Source organism: Zosterops lateralis (genome assembly GCF_965231275.1).
Source record: "Zosterops lateralis genome assembly, chromosome: 6".
Taxonomy (NCBI): Eukaryota; Metazoa; Chordata; class Aves; order Passeriformes; family Zosteropidae; genus Zosterops; species Zosterops lateralis.
Window position 1 is genome coordinate 33490884 of NC_139761.1, and position 23362 is coordinate 33514245.

The 23362-nt window shown below is 38.9% G+C and overlaps 1 protein-coding gene across 2 annotated transcripts in view; it reads left to right on the forward strand.

Annotated features, from left to right (window-relative positions):
- The window catches only part of RAD51B (RAD51 paralog B), a 341877-nt gene that overhangs the window by 112506 nt on the left and 206009 nt on the right, over positions 1-23362 (forward strand). For both annotated transcript variants that reach the window (XM_083863788.1, XM_083863789.1), the window contains exon 8: positions 21981-22077. In XM_083863788.1, the coding sequence (XP_083719914.1) occupies positions 21981-22077 (97 nt within the window). The remainder of the gene's footprint in view (positions 1-21980; positions 22078-23362) is intronic.

Consider the following 23362-nt stretch of genomic DNA (forward strand, 5'->3'; position numbering starts at 1 on the left):
GAGCCATGGATCACTTGCCAGATGGCAAAGACTAGGGAACATAAGATTAGTACAGCAGATCTGTCTGTCTTATTTATTCTTTTTAGCCCAGAATAAGGCACCGCCTCCTCTCTTGCCTTACTCACCATGTCCTTGCGGCCAAGGGGTGAATAGACAAATACTCCCATGACAACTGTGGCAACTGTTTATATTCTGAGGTATGAGGTTTTGTTCTCCTTATCTGAGTTTGCATAAATATGGTGTTAGTTTTGGTTAATCATCTCTTTCCTAAAAGAACACTGCATTATAATGTTGTCCAAGGCTGAGTTCTAGCAAATAAAAATCCCCCCAAAAAACCTTTTCAGGCCTCCAGTGAAGAGATATATTTCTGTTGCTGTATAAAAAAAGCTATTGAAAAAGGAGGATTTGCGTAATGCATTTTGACAGTTTGCCACACATATGCCACTTTGTTAGTGATAATATATGAGTGCGAATTGACTTCAAATATATACAAATTCATCAAAGTACAACTTCTGTCCATGGTGAACAAAATGCCTAAAGTGGGGCTGAAATCTTGCTGGATAAGATGATTTCAGTAGATGATAATGCTGATCCAGGTGATTCACATTTTGAATTCAATCACTCTTAATATATGTTTAAAGTGCCTGCTTTAGTTGTCTTTAAATTATGCTCTCTGGCAAGACTTTTAGTATTTTTGCTTTGCATCTAGAAAATATAGAGAAGCAGAGTTAACACAAACCTGGTGCATTATAAATCTTACACATTTCAGTCACCGTAATTTTTGCAGTTCACATTTCTTAGGGGAGAGTCAAGTATGTCTTTCTGATCTCCTGATGCTTGCCAAAAATGGATGAAAATAAGGAAAATTTTGAAATTATTTCAAAGAATAATTTCTTCTGCTATTATTGTTGTTTTAACTGGTGTAAAGGAAAGATTTTAATTTGTTGGAAGAATGGAAGGAAAGAGTAGTGCTTGTGATAAGCTCAGACTGATCTGAGATTTTTGTCTGGACACCCTCTGTAAAGAACAGTATGTCCATTTTCCTTACCTGTGTGGCATCTTCACAGTTTCTAACACTGTGGAGATGTCTGTGTCCCAGTAATCTTGAAGAGTGTTACAAACTTGAAAGCAAAGTTCTGAAATGCTCCCCAAAGGAGGAGGTGGAGTGTGTGGCACATTCACATGATGAGTTTTTGCTGGTCTACCTTGCCTTACAAAGAGGCTATTTGATAATTATAGTTGCTATGCTACTCTCATCATCACTTCTACATAGAAGGAACTTGAGTGATATCCTCTGGAGCTGTTTAAAATGCAGATAAAATTTGAAATATCTTTGTCTGATAGAAACAGTTAGAGTAGAAGTTGCCTTTAATTAGTTGAGAGTACTGTTGCAGTTAATAAACCTGTAATTGGTGTTGAATCCAGCCAAGCTTGGAAGCAATCCTCTACTTTGCCTTGGGGGAAGGAACCCCCAGTAAAAGGTGACATCAGATTGTTGGCTAGCTGCTGCTTCTTGTAAGTGTTGCCTTTGCTAAGATATCTACCATGATCTAAATCTGGCTTTCATTTGTGTCTGGAAGGATTGCATGAAACTAAATAAGTTGCAAGATATGCAGGACACCTTGCAGCTTCTTCTATGTGTCTTGTGTGTGTGTTCGTAGATAAAAATTTGAAAGGGACTACAGGGACTCATATCACCCTGCTCTCCCAAATACAGGATATTAGTCATGTTAGTGTGTGCTTGGGTCCAAGCATTAACAAGGAGAGGAGATGTGCTTTGCTGAATTTAAGGTCATCTTGGAAGAAGAGAATTTTCTCACTATTGATTCTGTGTCAGTGATGCCTTAAGTTTGAGTTGTCATGTTTGCAGATTCTGTGCTGCCTAGGGATATAGTTCTGAGCCTCATATTAAGTGGCAGTAAGCTCTCCTCACAGAATAGGTAGACAAAACAAATCCTTTTTCTGCGGAGAACCAAGGACGCTTTTCAGGCCCAAAAGCACAAACAACGGTGGACTGAAGGGAGGAACAAGAAAGATGAGACCTCACAACCTGAGCTGTAATTGGACAATTAAACTCCAATATGCAAATGGACCAAAACTTATAAAAGTGTAAGATCTCATGACTGGGGAGCCATTTTTTTGTGACTATTCTTAGTCCACCCGGGGTGCAGCTTTGGTTGGGCTCCTGTCCTGCCCAGGGTGGATCCTGGAGGCCTTTCAATAAATACCTACTTTAGTCTCTAGCTCTGTCCAGTCTCTGTTTCAGGTCAGCTTTCCAGGCAACATCAGGAGCTTGTGAGGGAAGTCGGAGTAAATAAAGCAGGGCAGAATTCATCCTTCTAGGTCCTCTGCACTGCCCGAAATCACTGTGTAGTTTGAGGTGATGGAAACTGCCAGGAGCTCCTACATTATAAATTCAGCCTTTCTTGAAGTCTCTAAGCAGACTTTTTCATCAGAGGCAGCTGTTACAGAGAAAGATTTAAGGCCCAATTTAAGTAAAATGATCACCACTGATTTTTTCCTCTTATTAGGTGACTTTATGAAGTCATTGAATATCCCTTTCTTAGGAGTGATCACAGTGTCCAGTGTTATGGGTGGTAGGTTCCATATTCCTAAACATATACTGATATTCCCAATCTACGTTTGAATCTGAGTTTCTCCACCTTTTGTGAGACTGTGAAGGGTGATCCTGCAATGTCTTTAGGAGGTACTATTTTGGATTTTGTTAAGGTGATGATCCCTGGCCATTTCAAATGTATTTGTGAGGAGATTTGCTAAGTAAACAGGACTACTGTAACTCCAGCTAATTGGAAGGACACAAGGAAATGAAGAGTGGGCAAGAAAAACATTTATTTTTCCCAAGTTAAAATTAAGAATCTTATCAATGACAGTTCACCCAGCCAAAACATAGTAAATTATACTCCTGTGGTTATTGCCAGGTGATAGGTGCCCAGAAATTAGAGTCATCTAGTTGTTCTTACATGTGTGTGAAATTTGTTTCACATCTTTGGCAAAAGTTACAAATGCCATCATTTATTCAGCACTTGAGGATTTAATGTTTACAGAGGAGGAATTTGGCCAGTGTTAGTTTAGCAGCTCTGTGATAAGGTAGCATGGGGAAAAAAAAATATTTTGCCCTGTCTCTGCTGTAAGTAATCTCTGTGATGAAGCTCTTGTTGTCTAAGACTATTACAGTGGCAGCATTGGGAAACAATAGGTTTTGTCTAAAAGTGGAAGAAATTCCATATATAAATTATATATGTGTTTATACATATAAAATATGTATATTTAAAAATAGATAAATATGCAAAAATAAAATGGGGGAATTTTAAGTAAGAGTTCTGAGCACTGCAAGCTTATTATTGTAGCAAAAAGGGTTTTTTTTAGGGGAAGCAAATTCTTTGCTTTGAAGCCTGACAAGGTGTGCTGTGTGTTAGCTTGGTGTTGGCATTGCGGTAGCATTTTCCATTCTGCTTGGACCACAGGCACAGCAGGATTGTGTTTGCCTACAAAAGGTCACATAGCTGTGCCCTATGGATCTCTCAGGCTGAGTGTAGCATCAGAGATAAATAGCCATTGTTGATCTGTCTAGTGTTCTTACCAAAATGTTGAGAGAGAAATAGCAGAGCGTCACAGTATTATCAGTCTGTGGAAAGCCCCAGCTTTACAAATGGTGCAATCCTTGCTTTACAAAGACTTCACTTATGGCAATTTTCTTGCAGCTTTTAAACCTCCTCACTTTGGTTAATCATTTTCATGTCTTGACTTATTCAATCTCAAGGAAATAGCTTGAGGTCCTGGCTGAATTGCACTATGTATCAGGTAAGCTGGATAAGCTGGCTTGTTGTTGTTGTGTAGAGGAATGGAAGCCCTGCCAGAAGTATCTAAGCATGCTGGCCTGAGATGTTGGCAGACTATTGCCAGGGGCTACTGTGGGATCAGCCACATATTCAAAACAGGATGTTAATTGGAAAGCCTTTTTGTATGTATTATGAAATGTTTGTTTGTTCTCACATTTTTCAGGCCCTGCAAGATGCATTTATTAATAGATTACTGCATTTACACTTTCTTTAATGAAAGGCGCATAATGTTCAGGTTATATAGCTACACCACCTCAGGCTGTGATTTTTGTTACAATTTGCAAGGTTGAGTCTGGACAGTAACTGGATGGGCGACCACTGCCCTGTGAAGGGTGTGTGGGTAACAAGCCTGTACTCAGGAGCTGTTGCTGGCAGTTTTTAGTTAGAGGTGTTCTTCCCTCTGAATCAGGTCTGAGCCCATGTCCTGGAGTAAAAGATTACTGCTGGAAAGGTGTGTCTTTCCATCACAGTAATCTTTTAGCATCAATGAGATGCAAACCTGTGGTTTCAACATCTTGTGCTCACCAAAGTACCTGGAGGTCTTTGTATAGAGACCTAGGTGTTCCAAATAAATCCTGAAAGAGCATCCCTCTTTTCTTCCCTAAAAAATAATCTTCAGACTTGACTTGACAGAAGGACCTTTGCTTTTCCTTTCATATGTATTACACTGTATTGTAGTTTAATGACTCATTCTTAGTCACAGCAATGCACCAAGTTCAGCAGCAGTATAAATAATTTTTTGACAGTGTATGTTAGTTGATACAGCATAACGCAATTTTTCAGTGCATGAGAAATTATTCAGTAGATTCTGTATGATCTTTGGATAGTTTTTAATGCACTGGACAACAGCACTTCTGCTGCTCCATCTTCATAAGGATCTCTTAGTGTATATATAAAATAATTAATAAACGAATGGGTACAAGATCTTAAGCATTTATTTTGGGCTTTGAAGCTAAATAAAAGGGAAGGTGAGAGAATCATGATTTTCTTCCTGCTGCAGGTGTGTTATGGATTATATTATTTGACTCAGTAAGGGTCAGGTGGATTGGATTTTCTTTTGTCTTTCTTCTGATGGTCATTTATTAACATGCAATTGAATGAAGACTGTGTCAAAAATGCCTTTGCTCTGATAAGAGTCTATCATGTGTAACTTCTGCAAGATCAAATGCAAGAAAATAAACATTTTAAATTGCTGTAGGGGGGATGCACAGTCCAGCCACGACGCAGCTTGAGATGTCATCTGCTTGACCTCTCTTTTTGTGCACTGTCCAGGTATGTTTCCTTACAAAACTGAAATCCCAAGTGTGATTAAAAAGAGGTCAGAGAACAAATTAATCAAATCATAGGGTGTGGCCTTGGTAGTACATTTTGTTTCATCAATAGATAATCTGGCTTCAGGGGAGAAGTACTTAATTATCTACCCTGTTGAAAGAGACAAGAATTATATGAAGAGGACACTGCAAGGAATAACATTCCTTATGGAAATTCCTATGGGAAAATACCTTATGGGGGGAAAAATAGAATTCACCATGTTAGAATGCAATGGCTGGAAGAAATGCTACTTGGGTTCCATCTATGGCACAAACAAGGGAATTAGCTTACTGTAAAAAGTAAAACATCTGCATAAATCCTTAATGTAACAACTGCATATACACATGAAGCAAAGGATAGCAAAATTCAGGAGCAGAAAAACATACCGAGTTGATTTTGTACAGGATGACCTCTCATTTTAGTACAGAAAACACAACTCTGAAACCAGAGCTAGTGAAAACACTGTATTAAAAAATTTGACTTTTAAGTATGAATGTGCTGCTTTGCAGGTTTGTTTAATGTTCATTACAACAGAAAGACGGGCCAAGATCTGTTTTAGAAACTAGATCAGCTACAGGTTTTTGTTGCTTATCTCAGTCTCTTTTGCCATTCTGCTTCAAAAAATAGAACTAATAATGCTTAGCATATATAAATTATTTGACACATGGAGAGGTGAAAGTGGATGGGTTTATATAAATACCTCAAGATTTGGTTAAATTCTCCTTCCCATGATATGCAAATTGGAAATAGAATTTAACTTGGAAATGAAAAACAGTGATTAATGTTGCAACTCTGCTCATTGGGCTGAGCAATGAGACAAATCTACTAGAAATCAGGTAGGCAAGAGACAAAACCACTGCTGAGCTCATCTAATTCAGCCAACAAGTCCTTACCCCCCTTCCCACCACAGTGGAGAGAGCACAGCTGTGTGGGGTTCCCTGCAGCAGCTGAGATGCTATTTCACTCAGGGGCTGCTTTCCCTGAGAAGAACCAGGTGGAATGCAGAGCTGTTGTCTGGAGAACTAATTCCTGTACTTGACCAGGGGGCAAAACAAAAATTGCTGGGAGGCTTCGTTTGAAAGAGTATGAGGCTGCCATGCAGGTACTGCTTGCAAACAGGGATTGTACTCCTGTCTAATGTGTAACAGGCAACAGGATATCAAAGGGATGGAGAGCCTGAAGGAACAGCTAAATATTCATTGTAAATGGCAGTGGGCATCTGCCAAAGCAGAGCAAGCTTTTAGTGCTCCAAATGAAGAATAGACCAAGTAGATATGTTTAATACAGAGAGTGGTTAATCCCCATTGTTTTGTGACCCCCCTCCAGTCTCATGAGCTAAGCAAGTTTAGTCCAATCTGTTTGGAATGGAGGCAGCTGTCTTGTCCCGTTACTATGAGGAACCCTTTGTAGGACAGAGTAGGGGTGTGTTGCATAGGTATTTGTTTTGTGGAGTCAGAGTTTACTTCTCTGCTCTTTTTTTTTTTTTTTTTTTTTTCCTCCCTGCAGTTTAGGTTACCTCTAGAGTTTTACCTTTCATTAATTACACTAATTAAAAATCCAAAGTCATTTTTCAAGGGAGTGGAACATCTTTCAGCAAGTAGCTCTGCTTTTCCTGACTTCCTTCTGCTGTTCTTTTGGGTGTCTCATCTTTTTTCCATCCTTTCCCCAAACTTTTCCTATACCTGCCTGCACTGTGGACAAGTATTTAAGCATGTGCAAAGCAGTGGGCAACATAAAGACAGCATATGACGTAGCCACTCTAATTCTGTGGAAAGGTGTTGTACATGGCCAGACATAAGGGGTGGCACTTGTTGATATCCCAGAGTAAGTGGTGGGTGCTGCTGGCTGGGATGGCCACCTTCTTGACACTTGTTTTTTGAAACAAGACTTGGTTGAGTTTGCTAAACCATCAGTTGTATTACTGGTAGAACTGAAGGTGTAAGAGGAGTTGCCTTTCAGTACCACTTGCTTTAGTTTCTCCCCTACTCAGGCAGTGAGTATAAATTGGTGAATTTCAGTATTCCATTTAACCTGTTTTTTGATTTGATACAGTAATCCAGCAGTGTTTAGGATTGCAGTTTTCAGGCTAGAAGGCTTTTAGACAATTATTCCTGTGTGAATTTTATGACACTCATGAAAATACTTTGTTTTATGAGGCTTAATAATTCTTTCCTTCCTTATGTTTTTTTCCTCTCTCTCTGTCTCTCTTATTTTTTTTTTTAAACCATGGGCTTTTCCCTTGTACAAGGCTCTCCTCCTAACCCCTGACCCCCTTCTGTCTTGGTGACAAGAATATTTTGGGTCACTTGCTTGAGAAATCAAAAAAAGGAAAAGAATCTAATATAGTAATGGTTCATAATTAATATTCTGTTTTTCTTCAGTGGGGAAATATCTCCCCTTTTTATTATTCTTTTTAATTGAAAATATTCAGATTTAAATATCTAGTATGTCCATAAGTGCAACAGCAGGTGGCAGAATAACTTCACTAGAAGTTGATTTCTTGGCATGCTCAACTGTCTTTCAATGAACTTAGAGAGAAAACAGATGCCTCTATGTGAGATGTGACCAATTGCTATTCTAAATAGCTGTCGTAACAGAATGTAACAGGAAATTCCCAAACACATGGAATTGTGTGCTACCAGCTTTTCTTCAGTTTTTAATCTGATTGTTTGCTTTTTATTTCTATAGAATAGTTAAATGCTTATTAAACAGAATGCTTCTGAAGACATTGTAAGTGGTGCCTTGCTGTTGCAGGACAGGCAGTGTGTTAGTCACCAGCTGAATTGTAGCAAATGCTATTTTCAGCAGAAGTGGATCTGTGTAAATATTATCTAGATATAATCCTTTCCTTTTAGAGAAGAGCATCTATGTAAACATATTACCCTGAAATGCGTTGCTCTGAGGAGCAGTTTTGCTGTCATCTTTGAAAAAAGAAGCTGCCTGGTAAATTACTAGTAAATCTTGACCAGCGTTGTTCAACAATCAAAGCCTAAAGACTGTGTGAAAGATGAATCTTGTGGGTTGGAGAATGGGGAGGGTGCAGCTGTGAATTGCATTTAGTATCTCATGGTCTGTTTAACAGCTCCTTGGCTTTCTCATCTGCATCTCCCTGGGAAAAAGTTACAGCATTACAAAATCCTGAACACCTCCAGACAATACCGTTTAAAATAAATAGGACAAATAGGCAGCCTATTAGGTAACGGCTTCCTTCACCTTTCTCAAACAGGATGATAGTTTGAGGTATACACTGGGCTATAGCCAGTTCTTCAGTCATAGCTGGTTGGTCTAAACTTTTGAGAACTACCAGGAAACAAGGATGTAATGAAATGATATTTTCCCACGTTGTAGCAATGGATAAGATGCAAGGGCAATTACAATTTTTGTTCTCCTTTGAAGGTCTGAAATCATAGTGATGGTGGGATATTACTCTCTTATTTTTGCCCTGATGTGGCCTCTGCATTAGGGCAGACTCTTATCCTGTAATTCTACAAACGTTCTATGCACACAGTAACACAGTGTGGTGGCTGAAAGGAGTCATCCCATTCTCCCTCCATCCATGCTGGGCAACTGCTTAAGTTTAGGCCTGTTCAGTGTAAGTTCACAGAAACATCCTCCTGCATGGAATGGGCAGCTGTTCAGGGACAGAAATGAGATACAGGAGAGGGCAGAGTAGCTTCTCATTTCAGTCTCATCTTACTGCATTTAAAACATATGTAAACATATGTGAAAATACAGTCTCATATAGTGATTACTCTGTGTAGAAAAGATACTAGAAGTCATAGAGATTTAGAGTTGTGGGGATTTTTCCCATAACAGGTACCAATAAAGATGTCCCCAAGGGAACACAGGAGCAGTAGTTGTGCCAATAGTATGTTTTCTTATTTTAAAAACATGTCTAATATGGTTTTAGTAAAAAAAATAAAAATCTATTCAGATTGCACTTGATAATGTCTTCAGTGGCTGAAAATGGCCTACACACATGGCAAAACCTCAAAACAGAGGTATCACAAACTTACATTAATGATCTTTATTATCAATACAGTGCATGTATTGAAATGCGAGATGTTCTCCTGTAATAATACATTATACAAATCAACATTCTGAAGGAGAAGGAAAACAACTCCCAGGTGTCTCAGCCCAAATGACCTCAGGCTGCACATTTGGTGCCTCAGATGGTGAGTTTGTGGAGATCCAGGAAGGCCGGAGAACAAGGGAGATGCAGGTGGGGGCTTTATGCCAATGCGTGTAAGAAAATTTTATTTTATGTGGTGAAAAAAGTAATGGTACAATGCATAAGTGTACAAATGGACAAAAATATGGTGCCTATATGGAGTGAGAAAAGGAACTTGGGTGTGTTTGTATGTTTCGTGATGCTGCTGGTTTACAGTAGAATTTTAGGGAGTTCATCTACTTGACTGTGAGCTTTGCCAAATTTTTTTTCCAGGCTACCCTGTTGATGCATTTCTCTTTAACTTTTTAGTATCTTTTTTGAACTCCTAGTTCCTGAAAATGCCTTATCTCCATTACTTGAAAATAGCTGTGGGATCAGGATAAGTGTTTGTGTAAGATTTTTTGTTGAGAACTTACTTAACACAATCATATTGCTTCTGTAAGTGGGCCTTATCCCCTTTCTCTTTTTTCTTGCCAGCAGGGTCTTTGTTTACTTGCTTTAGATATACTTCAGAAATTTGTTTGATTTTATGTCTTCATTTATTTGCCATTTCAATTCATCACAGCTCCCTAGATTTAATTCTTATCTATTGACTGTTATAGTTTATTTTCCTCTCAATCGGCTGTATTAGTCTGAATGTTCTTTTTCTAAGGTCTAGTTGTTTATCGGAAGTGATGTTTAAGTCTTTCACTCTGTTATTAGGGCTGCCTGTGTTTTCTGAGATGTAGTCCTTTTGTAAAAACTGCTGTTTTTTACAATTACTTTTGAACTAAAAGGCTTTTAACTTCATCTCTCTTTTCTGAATTTATCATTGATACGTAGCATCTGAAGTTTTCAGTTTTGGGAGTACTAGGTAAGCTATCATTATCTTTGAGCAGTGAATAAACCAAATCAGAAAACTGTGGAAGTAATTTTTAGTGAGATTCTTTATTCTTCCTGTCACATGAAGATAATATTCGAAAAGTTCTTTTTGAAGATGTAAATAAGAGTTCTGCCTGGTCTTTTTGGTAAATGAATGTGTTGTTCTCCTTTCCTGCACAACCACATAGTGCCAAATATGATGCTGTTAGACAACACTCTGAACAATTTAAGGCAGTCTGGCTCTGAACTTTCTGCTCTGAACATTTGAATTTTAAAGCCATCTCTTAAAATGCCTTCCTTCAGCATATTTTTCGTTTTCTAACAAACACTTGTGTAGCCTCTTATTTTCTTCCAAGGAAAGAGAAAGTAATGGTAAACCTATGCTTTGTACTTTATAAAATTCAAGTACTAGAGATCAGTGGGCATTTTGTAAAAATCTGCAGTTATTGTTCCCTGGAACTATTCTTCAGTTCTTCAAATTTGCTGCCTTTTTATTGACGTTTATAAAGACCTCTTAGATAATGATGCCTTTAATGCTTACAGAGTCTCCCAGACTCTTTTCTTCATTTCCTGGTCTGTAATTGCATGGTATCATCCCTGTCTATCTTTTTTTCAGATTCAGGATCTGACTGTTTGTAGTGTTTTGAGACTCTCCTCTGAAAATTTTGATACAAGGCACTTTTTTATTGTGTTTGGGCTTTTTGTTTTGGGAAGCATTATCACATATGTCTGTGTTCTGTGGCTCACATATAGAGGTACTATTTGAGTAACTCTGTGTGAATGAATATATAGGGTGTATTACAGTGTTCATACTGTTGAGTATTTATTCAGTCTGAAGGTGGTTTCTGCCTCAATTTATACTTTCCCATCTTTTGCACAGTGAGTATTAGATGTAGGCAAAGAAAGCAGCAGAACAGGGAGGCAGAGTGGCAGGTTTAGCAAAACGCTTCCATTACTGGACAACCATGACTCTGCTGCATTCTTCTGCCTATGTTTGAATGCTGTGTCCCTGGTTTGAGAGGGCAGATGGAAGGAATTGTGTTAGCACAGAGCTGAGTGGCATTGCCCTTCTCCAGCCTATAATGTTACACTGCAAGGCAGGGGATTTTTTGAGTTCTGGTTTGACCTGGGACAGAAGGAATTGGGAAGGGAGTGGTGGTGCCTGGACAAGCTCTGACATGATCCAGATCTGGGGCAAAGAGCATGTACCTGCTGTGTGTACATGTGTATGTTACAAAATTATGGTCCTCAGCTTCAAAATCAAACTGTGTTATGGCTAGACTTCTTGGTAAACTAGATTTGGAGTGCAAACAGACCTATTAGTTAGTTTTTTTCTACTTTGTGTTATGAGTTCTTAAGATTTCACTGTGAATCCCACAGTAATGGTTATCTGAGGTACTCCTGTTACAGTAGTTAGTTCCATCTTATAGGAACTTAAGAAAAAACTTTAATCTCCAAGAATAGAGAGAATCTGCTTATGACACAAACCAAAATGCAAATAAGAATACAGTCCTATTCAATGCATTATTAACTCTTCCTTTATGTCCTCAAAGTACTACGAGTTGTAAGGAAAATGAAGAATGGCTATTGTTTGACCTTGTTTGTTGGCATAAAATGTCTTCCTGGTTTTCTGGTCCCCCCAGAATAATGCTGCAAATTGGTAAGGTGGAATTGGCAACTATCTGTATCTAGGTTATCTTTTAATCACCTAAATCTGGTGCTATCTATACAGCATTTCAGAAATATGTTTCACAAAGCCTGTAGTTTAGTACTGTCTGTGGAGGTTGGGCTACTGTGGGCCATCTAGGCATTGGTCATTTTTGCTAGAGGAAGCATTTAGATGTGTTGGTTTGCAGTGGGTCTGCATTTATTCTTGAGGCTGGCTCTTGCTCTTTGTAATCAGGATGGAAACTGTGGCAAAATGAATGGTGAGTCCTCCTTGTAATGGTCATTGAAATACAGTTCTCAGTCTGTACTGCTGACAGTGGATGGCTTCCTGCTTGGTAAGAATGGCTTTTCTATTTACGGCTTCATTCTTTAAAGTGAAAGTGACTGCTACAAGTTGTGAAACTTGTAGCAGTCACTTTGCCTCCAAAGCAGCAGGTCCCAGGAGTCTGTGCCCCACCATGTTCTAGATGTGCCAGTTCTGTTCCTCCCATTTATATTTGCTGCTAGTATTCCAGGCAGTGTTCATTCCTGGAGGAAATTTGTGTTCATTTCCCGTAAATCATGCCTTCTCTGTAATTATTTGTGCCTCTCTCCCTTTCTCTCTGAAACTTCAGTGTGGACACAGCTCTTGGTGAGCTGTTGCATGCTGCAGTTTCCTCAGCAACAATTCTTTCTTGGCTATTGAGATGGAATTTGGACTGAAATCTAGGTAATCACTGATGTTTTCTCCAGCCTATTAAGAAGTCAGCTTTTACATCTGAGATGGAGTATTTTATTTCAGTGCTGACCTGATCTTTCTCTGTGTGTGTGTGTGTGTGTGTGTTTTACCCTGTGCTTTTGTGGAGAGGAACAGAATATTTTTTCATGCTGCTTATTCTGATATATACAGCTCCTCCTTATTGAGCCTTGTGTTTTAAAAGTAGTCCAAAGTCTTTAGTTGTTCATCTTGTAACATCCTAAAGAATAACTGTTTATTTGCCTTTTACTGGCACAGGAATGATCTGAGTTGTCCAGTTCAGAAAATAAATGAGTACAGGGTTGATTTGAAGCTGTTCTGCATTGCTGTCATTTTGTTGTCTTTGCTGTTCTGGAACTATTCAGTACTGCCTGCTCTATTAAACAGCTCTTTAAAACACCCTCAGTAAGCTGAAGAGAGACCAAAAGTTATTTCCAAGAACACAGTTCACAGCTAACATTTAAATAATAAGCTGGCATCTATTTGTTACTTTCCGTCTGTTTTAAATACAGTGCTAATACTTTACAGAATGTTGTACAACATACCAGAAGTTGAGCCGCAAGGAATTTTTCAGATTTACCCTTCCCAAACCTGCAGTGCAAACCAGTGATGCTTTCACTCCCAACTCAAGCAAAGGCAAAGAATTTAAAAAAAACACATCAACTTTCCCCATCCCCCCCCGCCACCCGCCAAAAATGCCAAAAGGAAAGGAAAAAGACAGTAGATTTTCTGGAGGGAAGTTTTAAGAGTTTTGTTTCAAGGCCAACAAGCCCATATATAGAACCTACAGAGGTCAACTATTACTGCTAAATTGTATTTAGATGTTGCCCAGCTATACATTGGAAGACGCTGGGAACACAGGGTGGTTTGTGGTGATGCACTGTGATCTTAATCACACTTCATACAAGGAGTTCAAAGCATTAGCAAAGCAAAATACCAAATCCCACAATACTCTTATGGGGTAAGTGTTAGGCCTGCTTTGAAAACAGGGCACAAAGAATTTATTGTATCTGTATGCAGTTGCAGCTACTTAGCCTCAGAACCAGGATTAGAAAACATGCGATTGGACTTCTGCTCTCTCCTGTTCTCCCTTGAATATTAATTAAGCTGAAGAGTTAATAAGAAGAGAAAAAGTCTGAACTAGTTGTTTCTCTGTGAGTGTATTTATGGACAAAAGGATGAAGGTGGCCTGAGACAAGTCCCTGATCATGTTTCACTTTGGTATAACTCCTTTAGGATCAATAAAGCTAGACTTGCAATAAATCTTATGTAGTCTGGAATAAAAACTGAGTAGTATTAATAAAATTCAAAATGAGAACGTACCCTGTCAGGCTAGTTTCTACAATGAAGTGGTATCTAATGTTCTGGAGGAGGAGGTAAGTCCAAGAGGCAGCTGGAGTATAATCTATCCATTACATAATTTTACGTTCATGCACAAAATTTAAAAGCTTGGTAATAACAGTTAGGTATTGTTTTAAATAGAAAAACAATAAGTTTTTGAAATGTGTTTAGTGAAAGGCGATAGCACAGTAAGAAAACTTTTCTAAGAGGTGTGGTGTAAAACATTCTGTGTTCTCTAATGTAATCAAAGGCTAGAAAAGATTTGATGTTTCTGTGGTGCTGATAAAGTATGTTGTGCAAAAAAACCCAAAAAGTAAGCCACGTGATGATGGTAGTAGTTACCTGCATGTAAAGTTTAATGAATGGACAAGGGGAACAAATATTCCGGCGCATTCTAGAAGTGTTTTCTGCTGCTTCCACAAGATACCAAGGAGCAGTTTAAACTAACACTGTCCTCCTTTTAAGCATGTTGGCATAGGGTCATGATAAGGAGGAGCCAGGGAAAGTGTTTTTAAAACTGTTCAGCAAAGCTGTAAATTACAGGAGCCCATTGAGCTGTTTCAGTTTGTATCCAAGATTCAGTGAGTCTCCTGTGACCCACTGCCTTGAAGGCTTGAGGGAACTCATTGGAAAGGATCTGAGGAATTAATGGAATTAATGACGTGAAGTTGTGCTTTATATGCTATATCTCTCTAGATCTGCATGTGTATAGTAATATAAATGGTCTTTCTGATGGCCTTGCCAAAACACCAAAATCAAATAAAAATGCTGGTACACTAATTATCAACTTGCAATAGACCATGAGTGCTAAGTAGACCTTGTTAGGAGTATTTCATTAGTTAAGTAATTAATAATAGACACTTTTCTAATTACTTCATATTCCTATTGAATTGTTAGGAAAAACCTAAGTATAGACAGGTATAAAAAAACCTAACTAAAACAAACTCCAAATATGGAAAGAATTATATGTATATAATTTGCTGGGTACATAGTAGATAGTCCTGAGGTGTTCTAGAGTGCTCAGGGGAGTATGAGCCTTTCCAACTTTTATGTCTGTCCTTGAAATCAGGGTTTAGGAATGGTAGTAAACATTTGTGGTACCTTTAGTCAGTTGGCTTAGTGTCTGTGCATCTGTCTCTACAAGAGGGATAGCAATACATTTATTCCACCAGAAGGCAGTGAGATTTGCTGTCAAAAAATTTGTGTAGGTCTAGGTAAATTTGAAGTGCTGGATGAAGCAGGGTAGATGCATGGCAGAAGGTCTGAACACAGCAAGTGAAAGGAAAGAGCCTTTAGTCTGTTTTGATCTGCCAATGACAACTAACTAGTGCCAATAAACTAAACTAGGTTTTTCATTGTGAAAAAAGTGGGCATAAATTTTTACTTCCTTGCAGTCTTTTTAAAGTGTAGTAGATGTCTCTCCTCTCAATCTGGAGCATGCCTGTGCAGAACTGAAATTCTGTACTACTTTGCTGGTGTTCCAGGCAACCCAGGTTTTTCCCTGTCCTTCAAAACAAAACAAATTCAACCAACCAAAAGTGCTGTTGCAGGGAACAGCAAAGAGTCTAAGAGTAAACTGTGAATTTGTAATTTTATTTAAATTATTCTGCTACAAGACAATTCATCAGAAAAATCCCTTTTAAGCAGTGGTGCTTGCAGCTTTTAGAGTGTAGCAGGTTTTGGCTGCAGAAGTTGCCTGTGGATTACACTGATTTCCTTTGAAGTACTTCTTCAGAAGTCTTATGGAATAGAATTGCATAACTTCGTGCTTTTCCTATGCAAAGCAGGAGAAGTTTGGTGTAAATACAGTGGGTAGTCTCTGAAAGATACCTTGGTTTCTTCCAAGTCCTATGTATACCTCATGAAGTCTCGTAACTATAAGATCACCTCTGCTGCTATGAATTGTCTCACTGAGGGATGAAAGAGGAGAAGTTTTGATTGGAGATACCTTGGCGAAACAAGAGCTGGAAGTTCTCTCTCCCCTAAGAGTTCTAATAAGGTTGTAGCTAGCCAACAATGTGTCCCGATCAACAGATTTCTAATCTTTTAGAAAGTGTTAGTGAGCCTTCCAGAGAATTGTGCTTTCTGTGCTGTTTAATTGCCTTTTTTATTTTCCCCCTGGATTCTGATGAAAATAGGTGCAGTTGACATTCCTGTGAGGCAAGGCCAGCACTTGCAGGAGTGTACATTGCATATGGGGTTAGGAAGTGGTTCTCAATAGGCTTCCAGTGGTTTATGTGTATATATCTGTTATTCAGGGAATTATGCCAAATTCTGGTAACATTGGTTGAGATGTGAATTCTAACAGCTCTTGGCTTTGCCTTCAGTCAGGATAGCTGCTATGCTATGTCTGAGAACATCTATCTGCTTCCCTCTGGCCTGTGTATCACTGTTACCAGCCTGTTCCTCTGTCATATTATAGGCAAGATGGCTGTAATGGGTGCTTCGTTTTTCAGCTGGCTTAGGTCAGCAACAGTTGTTAAATGTGGGCAGTTGTGTATTGCTGCAGTGAAGCAGCTTTGTGCTACAACCATTTTAGTAAAATGTGTAAAGATACTTTTGAGTATCTTAGTTAGGCCTTGATTAAACACCAGAAGTGGTATTTGACTTGGGACATTGGAATTTCATGTACTAGAAGTCTTTTTACTTGTAATATCTGGGCTTTATAGAGTATTTGACATTATTTACATTCTTCCCCTCAGAAACCTGAGTGGCTGGGGCTGGTGGCTCTCAGTTCAGGAATACAAGAATACCTAGTGAGATAAGTATTGGGTGGGTGTGGTGATTTGCTTGGATTTGAGGTGATGAACTGTTGGGGTTTTTCTTTTGTATTTGGTTTGTGTGAGCCAAAATCATTTGCATTGTCTAAGAATTAAGGTATGTATATATATTTAATCTCCTGTCATTACAATAGTTGTGATATAAATATGTTTAATTTGGTCCTGGAGCCCAGAGCTGTCTTGACTGTGCAGAGACTTTTCCCCCTAAAAGCCAATCTCCTGCAAGGTGAGGCCCTGTGGAGCAGTAACTGGCTTCAAGTGCTGCTGTAGCTGTGAGCACTTGACATTCTCTCTTGAAAACTTGTATTTTGGTTAGGAGCTCTCATTATTGCATTCAGACCTTTCCTTTTTATGTTTGTAACTCCATGATTGCACCAAAAATGCTCAGTTTTAAGCATGTTTTCCTCCTTGTGAATATTAAGTAAAAGTTCTGCTGAGGTCTTGCACAACTTTTGACAGATTTTGTGGCAAATGGCCACAGATGCTGAAGAAAATCTCCTCAAAGAAACAGAACTTGAAGAAAAAACCAATTCAGTGTGTTGCTTAGATGAAGATCACAAATACCCTGTTACTGTCACAGATGGTGGTAATTTAGGATTCTTCCTTGAGCAGGCTGATGTCAGTCTTGAGGATATTAAACAGATTTTCAAGGAGAAGGCCGTGGTTCTCACAGCTGTTTGAAGCATGATTTTTCACCCCATTTTTCTCACTGTTCCCTTTTTCCATTTTCAGGGTTGCTGCCAGCCCCATCTGACTGTGGTATTGCTTGGTGCACTGTCCTTTATTGTTTTGAGCCATTGCTTGAATGTCTCATTAAAAGCTCTGTTCTTCAGGGAAAGGGAGAGAGGTGCCTTCTCAGAGATTGGAAGTAAGATTGGCTGGGGATCAGTAAAACTTCCTTTCCTTCTCCTCCAGCATGCAGAGTCATCATCCCAGTCCCACTGACTTGTCACTTGTACTTGGTGCTCTCTAGTGACGTTTCTTGAGCACTGTGAAAACCACAAAATTCACGGGCTAATAAGGGTGGAGTAATTTGGGATTATTGCAAGTGTTCTTGTGCTTGCTTTCCCAGCTCAACAGGAAGCCTTTAATAAGAGTTTTCCTAAATAGTGTTGCATGCGAAATGGGGATTTCTGCTTCATTCTTTTAACAAACAGCCATTTCATGAAACAGTGTGGGTTTTTGCCTTTTGGTATATTCCAGAAGACTTTATACCTTTGCTGGTTACTGATTGATAGTTCTGTGCTGAGCTCCCTTTAATTTTGCAATAAACTAACAAGGAGGCTGAGACCACAAGTTTACAGAAAATGGCTTATTTACTCAACTGGATTTACAAGGATGACAAAGTCAGATTTAGTAGTTTCAGTGTGGTCTAGGAAGGGCAGGAGGAGTACTTGAAAAATTTTACTGTATAAATAACCAAACAAAAATTAGTTTGCTTATTCTTCTGTGTAAAGTTCTTAGGCCAACTCTCTCCCAGGACCTGCAGGGATTTTCTGCGTATGCAGGATCTTTGCTATTCCCAATAAATGGGAGTGTTGTGAGTTTAGGTACAATAAATAACTTTGATTATTTTTATTTTTTTTTTACTTTTCTAATATGCTTCCAAAAAACTAGCATCTGCTGAAATCACAGCAGTGGAAGGTGACTCTGTTTTCACAACAACATATAAAGATTTTAATAGGATATTAACACTCTTGTTGACTTCTGGATAAAATCTTAGAAGTAACAATGATCTATCTGGAACCTGAATGCTGTTTTCCTTGAGAAATCCTTGTGTCAGTTTTTTCCAGGTATTGGCACCTATAAAAAGTGAGAGAGTAATCAGAGGAGTAAGTTATGGGGGTTTTTTAACATGTCTAAAATTAGGAAGTTGAAAAAGCATTCCCACTGTCTTATTGTGTTTATCTCTGGATTTTCTAATTGTTCTTGTTGTCATAACACTTCTAATGGTTAGATAGGGTTATATTACTATCCGAGATACTTATGCTGCAGTAAAAATTGAAGTATAAGATTTAAAAATTGTGTGGTCCATCATTTGTGTGGTATTTTAAGTAGTAGACTTTTTTCCCAGAAAGGATTTTGAAATCTGAATCTGAGTGAGTTTCCAAAGAGTTCGTAATTCTGTCAGAATTGGAAGGCTGAGGACTGTAAATTTTTGCTTGTTAAATAGCTCTCTTAGCCAATTGCAAAGGAATAGGCTGAAAGCTTAAAGGCAGTGGTTCGTTGAACTCCATGGGAGACTGCATTGAAGCATGTTTCTAGTTACTGAGCTGTCTAGCTGTGACCCTTTTTTTCCCTCTCTTAGCAGTGGAGAGTATTTTCCATTCAGGCACAGCTGCTGACTGAAGAAGCCCTACACCTTTTGTTCATCCCGATGTAGAAACAGAAAAGCAATAGCAAAACTTCTTACCTGTGGTCCATGTCAGGACACAGTTGTGTGTGGAGAGGCATGATGGCTTTTTGTGACTCTTAGTGGCAGTTCCATTAGTTGATGTTGGAAATAGGAGCTCCTCCTAAAATACTGGCTGGTTTTTTTTTAAACACAGTATATTTTAAAATACTGTGTATTTCAATATGATAACATCAAAATACCATGTAGCAATATCCTCACTTTTGAGCGTTCTGCTGGAAGTTAATAAGTGTATGACTGGCTTTGAACCTCTTGAGAGGAAGCTGTGCTTGGCTGGTGATGATGTCCAGTATCTGGTACCTATACCTGGTGAAAGAATTTTGCAGTAAGTGGGGCTCCAAAAGTATGACAGGGAATTGGATTCCAAATTTAATGCTTAGCTAGCAGCCTTGTCTTGTGGCTAAACTTGTCTTATGGGAGAACTGCATCTATGTTGCTTCTGCAGGCTTGTAGAAATGGGGAATAATTTTCAATTAATTCCAAAATAAACATTCTGTATGTACATATGGCTTCATCTCAGAGGAAGGGTGTTTATTCAAGATAGTTTGTAGATGTGTTTTAAAGCAAATGTGTAACTGTCAGTGAAGTCATGGAACTGAGAACATGCTTAATTCCCGTCCTCAGAGCAAGTCAGAGAGAATGTTTTCTTGGGTAGCACTCTGCTTTTTGATTTTTTTAAACATTATAGCAGGCAATCTAGGATATTAGTATTGAATAGTTACTGAAGGATACATCAGAAATTGAAATCTAGGTTCAGAGGCATAGCTTGAGTTAAACAAAAAAGGTGAAGAAGATTTCCAGTCCTACAGCTAACAGTGCTCTGGAGTTCCTGGTTAAGGAGGAATCTGGAAGATTAAAAAAAAAAAGCAGTTGCATTATTCTTCTTGTTCATTTTTCTTTTGATTTTTTTGAAGCCCTCAAAGTTAGTTTCCTTTGAAGGAAAGCAATATGAAATATAGTGTGCTTATGTATTTTTTCTATTAAAAATGTTCCTTAAGCATGGTACCATTTCTTTAAAATGTGGTGCATAAATAATAAAATACGTGACAGCACAGCACAAAGATTATCTTGGCATGAGTCTGGGGTGACTGAATCACTTAGAGAGCTTGATACTTGTTAATAATGTGATCATTGCAAAGTGTGCCAATGAAAACTTCATACCTCACTAGTACGTGTAAATATAAGTTTGTTAGTGTGCTCTGTTTCAGCACATTTTCTAGCACTGGATACCGTGGATACGTGAGTCTGTGGCTTTTGTGACACAGTGGAAACAAAGTGAGAATGGTTTCAAGAAGGAAAGGTCTCACATCCTTCCTTATCCTTCCTTATCCCTACTGACTCTTGGCTGCCTACTCCTTTTGCCTTGAACCAGTTTTGATGCCCATCCCATCACAAGGATGAACTAGCTCACTAAAATGAAAGATAACAAATTTTTTTTCCTAACAAGAAAAAAAGGAAAAGTGACTTTTTTTTTTTTGCTCTGTTAATAAATTGAATCATCTTACTTTGTAATCTTATGAACAAGTCATCCATCAGTGGCGGCAAGGAGTTCCGTGTACCAGACCCTTTGCTTTTGGGTGCTCATAGGTGTGCACAGCAGCTCTGGGGAAAACAGCAGAGGGCTGTAACGTGTTTCTTGTGTGTTTGTTATTAGCAGTATTGCAAGTTGTACCTTAGCTGAGGTGTATGGTTATCTGCCATGTCTATGTTCACTGCAGTGATCATAAATGCCCGCTCCCAAAAGGTGCATCCTGTGGTTAAGCTGTGCACAGTGATCACAACTAGCTCAAGTTTGTTCAGAGCTTGTAGTCAATAGTGGATGAGCATGAGCGAGTGTCACTGTGTAGTTCTGAAGGTCTTGAACTCCTGTTGAGTAAGTGAGGATTTGACTTACACACTTCTCAATTTAGTCCTGTTGATACAGTCCATAGAGCTCTCAGGCACCATCATGCCTGTTTGCAAGCACAGAGATGAGTGGGCTGGCATGAGCAGGGAGGGAGAGGTCACATACTCCATCACACTGCTTGCTCCTCGTGTCATGCTGCCTGAAGAAGACACAGTACCCTGCAGCACCACCACTCCAGTTACAACTTGTTGATCTGAAACAGCCCATGTGGGGTCTCACAATGGGAAAAGAAAAGGAAGAGTCTGTCATATCTTACTGCTGGGAGCGTTAGAAAGCAGGAGGAAGCCATGATCAGAGGGAGAGATCATGTCCAAAGGTGAAAGAAATTGTTCATGTCTTTTAAGCATGGTTATTGCTCATGCTGTCAGAGGAGAGCACTGTGGGTTGTTAGAAACTTGTGATCCTGAAAACCACTCAAAAATCCTCTTTTGTCAAGATAGCCCTGTCATATTTAGTACTTTTGTGCTTCAGCTCTCTGGGGATGTACCCCTACCACACCTTCCTCAATGGCACTGTGTTTCAGGCAAAGGAAGAAAGTGTGTAATTTGTGTGGAAATTACTTGGAAAATAGATTTCCTATTTGCCTATGAAGAAAATGGTGGGCTTTTATAAGGAGCATCAAATTATTTCTGGAAAATAAGCAAAAGATGAAGCTCTTCAGAACAGTAGTTTCATTTAAGGTGCCTGTATGTATCAACATACTGTTACTCAGTATTTCATCTTTTTAACAATATCCCTATTCCTCCATTTCTTGCAATTGACTCTTTCAGTTTCTGCAGGTAGTTCAAAAGTTCTCAGTGTTGAATTGGCTGGAGAACTGAATAGAGGGTCATCTCAATGCCATGCCTGGAGGATTCCAGTCCTGGGCTTCTCTCTGCCTTCCAGTAGCTGTAAGAATTAATTTCCCATCCCCCTCTCCTTGTCTGGTTGCAGGTTATCTTGACGAATCAGATTACCACATCCCTGAGCAGTGGCCCTGGGATCCAGGCAGACCTGGTGTCTCCAGCTGATGATTTGTCCCTGTCTGAAGGTAAGAAATCCCTTCTATCAGAACTGAAACTCAACACGGACACAAATCCACACTGTAACTTGCAGTCTTCTGTTGAAATATAGGGGGATGAGAGAGTCAAATTATAAAGTCTAACCTAACACAGTCTTGAAACAAAATTATTTTCCAGTTTCTCTGAAAATCCATTTATAGTTGAAAAGAAAGTATGTAGAGTAGCTGAAAGGATCAGACACTTTCTAAAGGCTGAGAATGAATTTTTGAGCCATGTCAGTTTCTCAGCATTGTACTGTCACTCATATGCATTTAAAGCATTATTTTGTCAGTCTTCTAAAGCTGCTGCAAGAATAAATACATAGGCTAGTCTGCAAATTTCATTTTATCTAATGGTTATCAGTGGTTCCAAAGAGAAACAACAGGTCACAAAGGATGGAAAGCAGATCCTCAGGCCTGTTCCTTGAATTACACTTGTTTGGTTTTCAAGTACAATTCCTCAGACTGCATCTCTCTGTTGTGTGAATGTAATATGGGGATTTTTTTGATGCCATATATTACTTTATATCTTCGTGCTCCTGTTTTCTGTGCAGAATTAGAGAAAAGCACTTTTTGAGTAGTAGTGAAGACTTAGTGTGCTAAGAAGAAAAGATAATTCTGAATCAAAGTTTACAAAGTAATATGATAATTTTGGTTTTCCTCACTTGCAAAGAGTAGTCAGAGTAGCCTTGTGAGACACAGAAGACTTTGTTATTTAATGTTCAGTTCATGGACAGACCCAAATGTATGATGCAAAAAAATGCTCCTCTTTGTTGCGAAGGCATGATAGTTGCATGTAGACTTTCCACTTTGCATAACATGGGTATTTCCCCTCTTTATCTCCTTACTTCAATTTTTGGTGGTTCTGATCAGCTTCTCTGTGTACTGTGCACAAACAGTTGTCTCAAGCTTGTCTGACTTAACACAAGTACAGCTTTGTGGCAAAAATAACTACGCAGTGGTTAAAACTGGCATTATTTCTGCAACTCATTTCAGTGGACAAGACAAAGAGGTTGAAAGCAGATCTAAATAGAATGTCAGAGAGTAGCAAGTAACTTCAGTGCAATGCCTTAACACTGATTGATGTGTTTACTTCATAATTTTGTCCATAGGCGTCTGGCAAAGCATGGCCCATTAAACAGTTTCGGAATTGTGCATGTGGCTGTTATTGGCTCCACTCATTGCCAAAGTATCTCTGAAGTACATGGCTCAAATACTGCTAGCATTCTACCTCTGGCAGAATTTGGTAACTAGATTTGGAAGATAAGGGCATAAT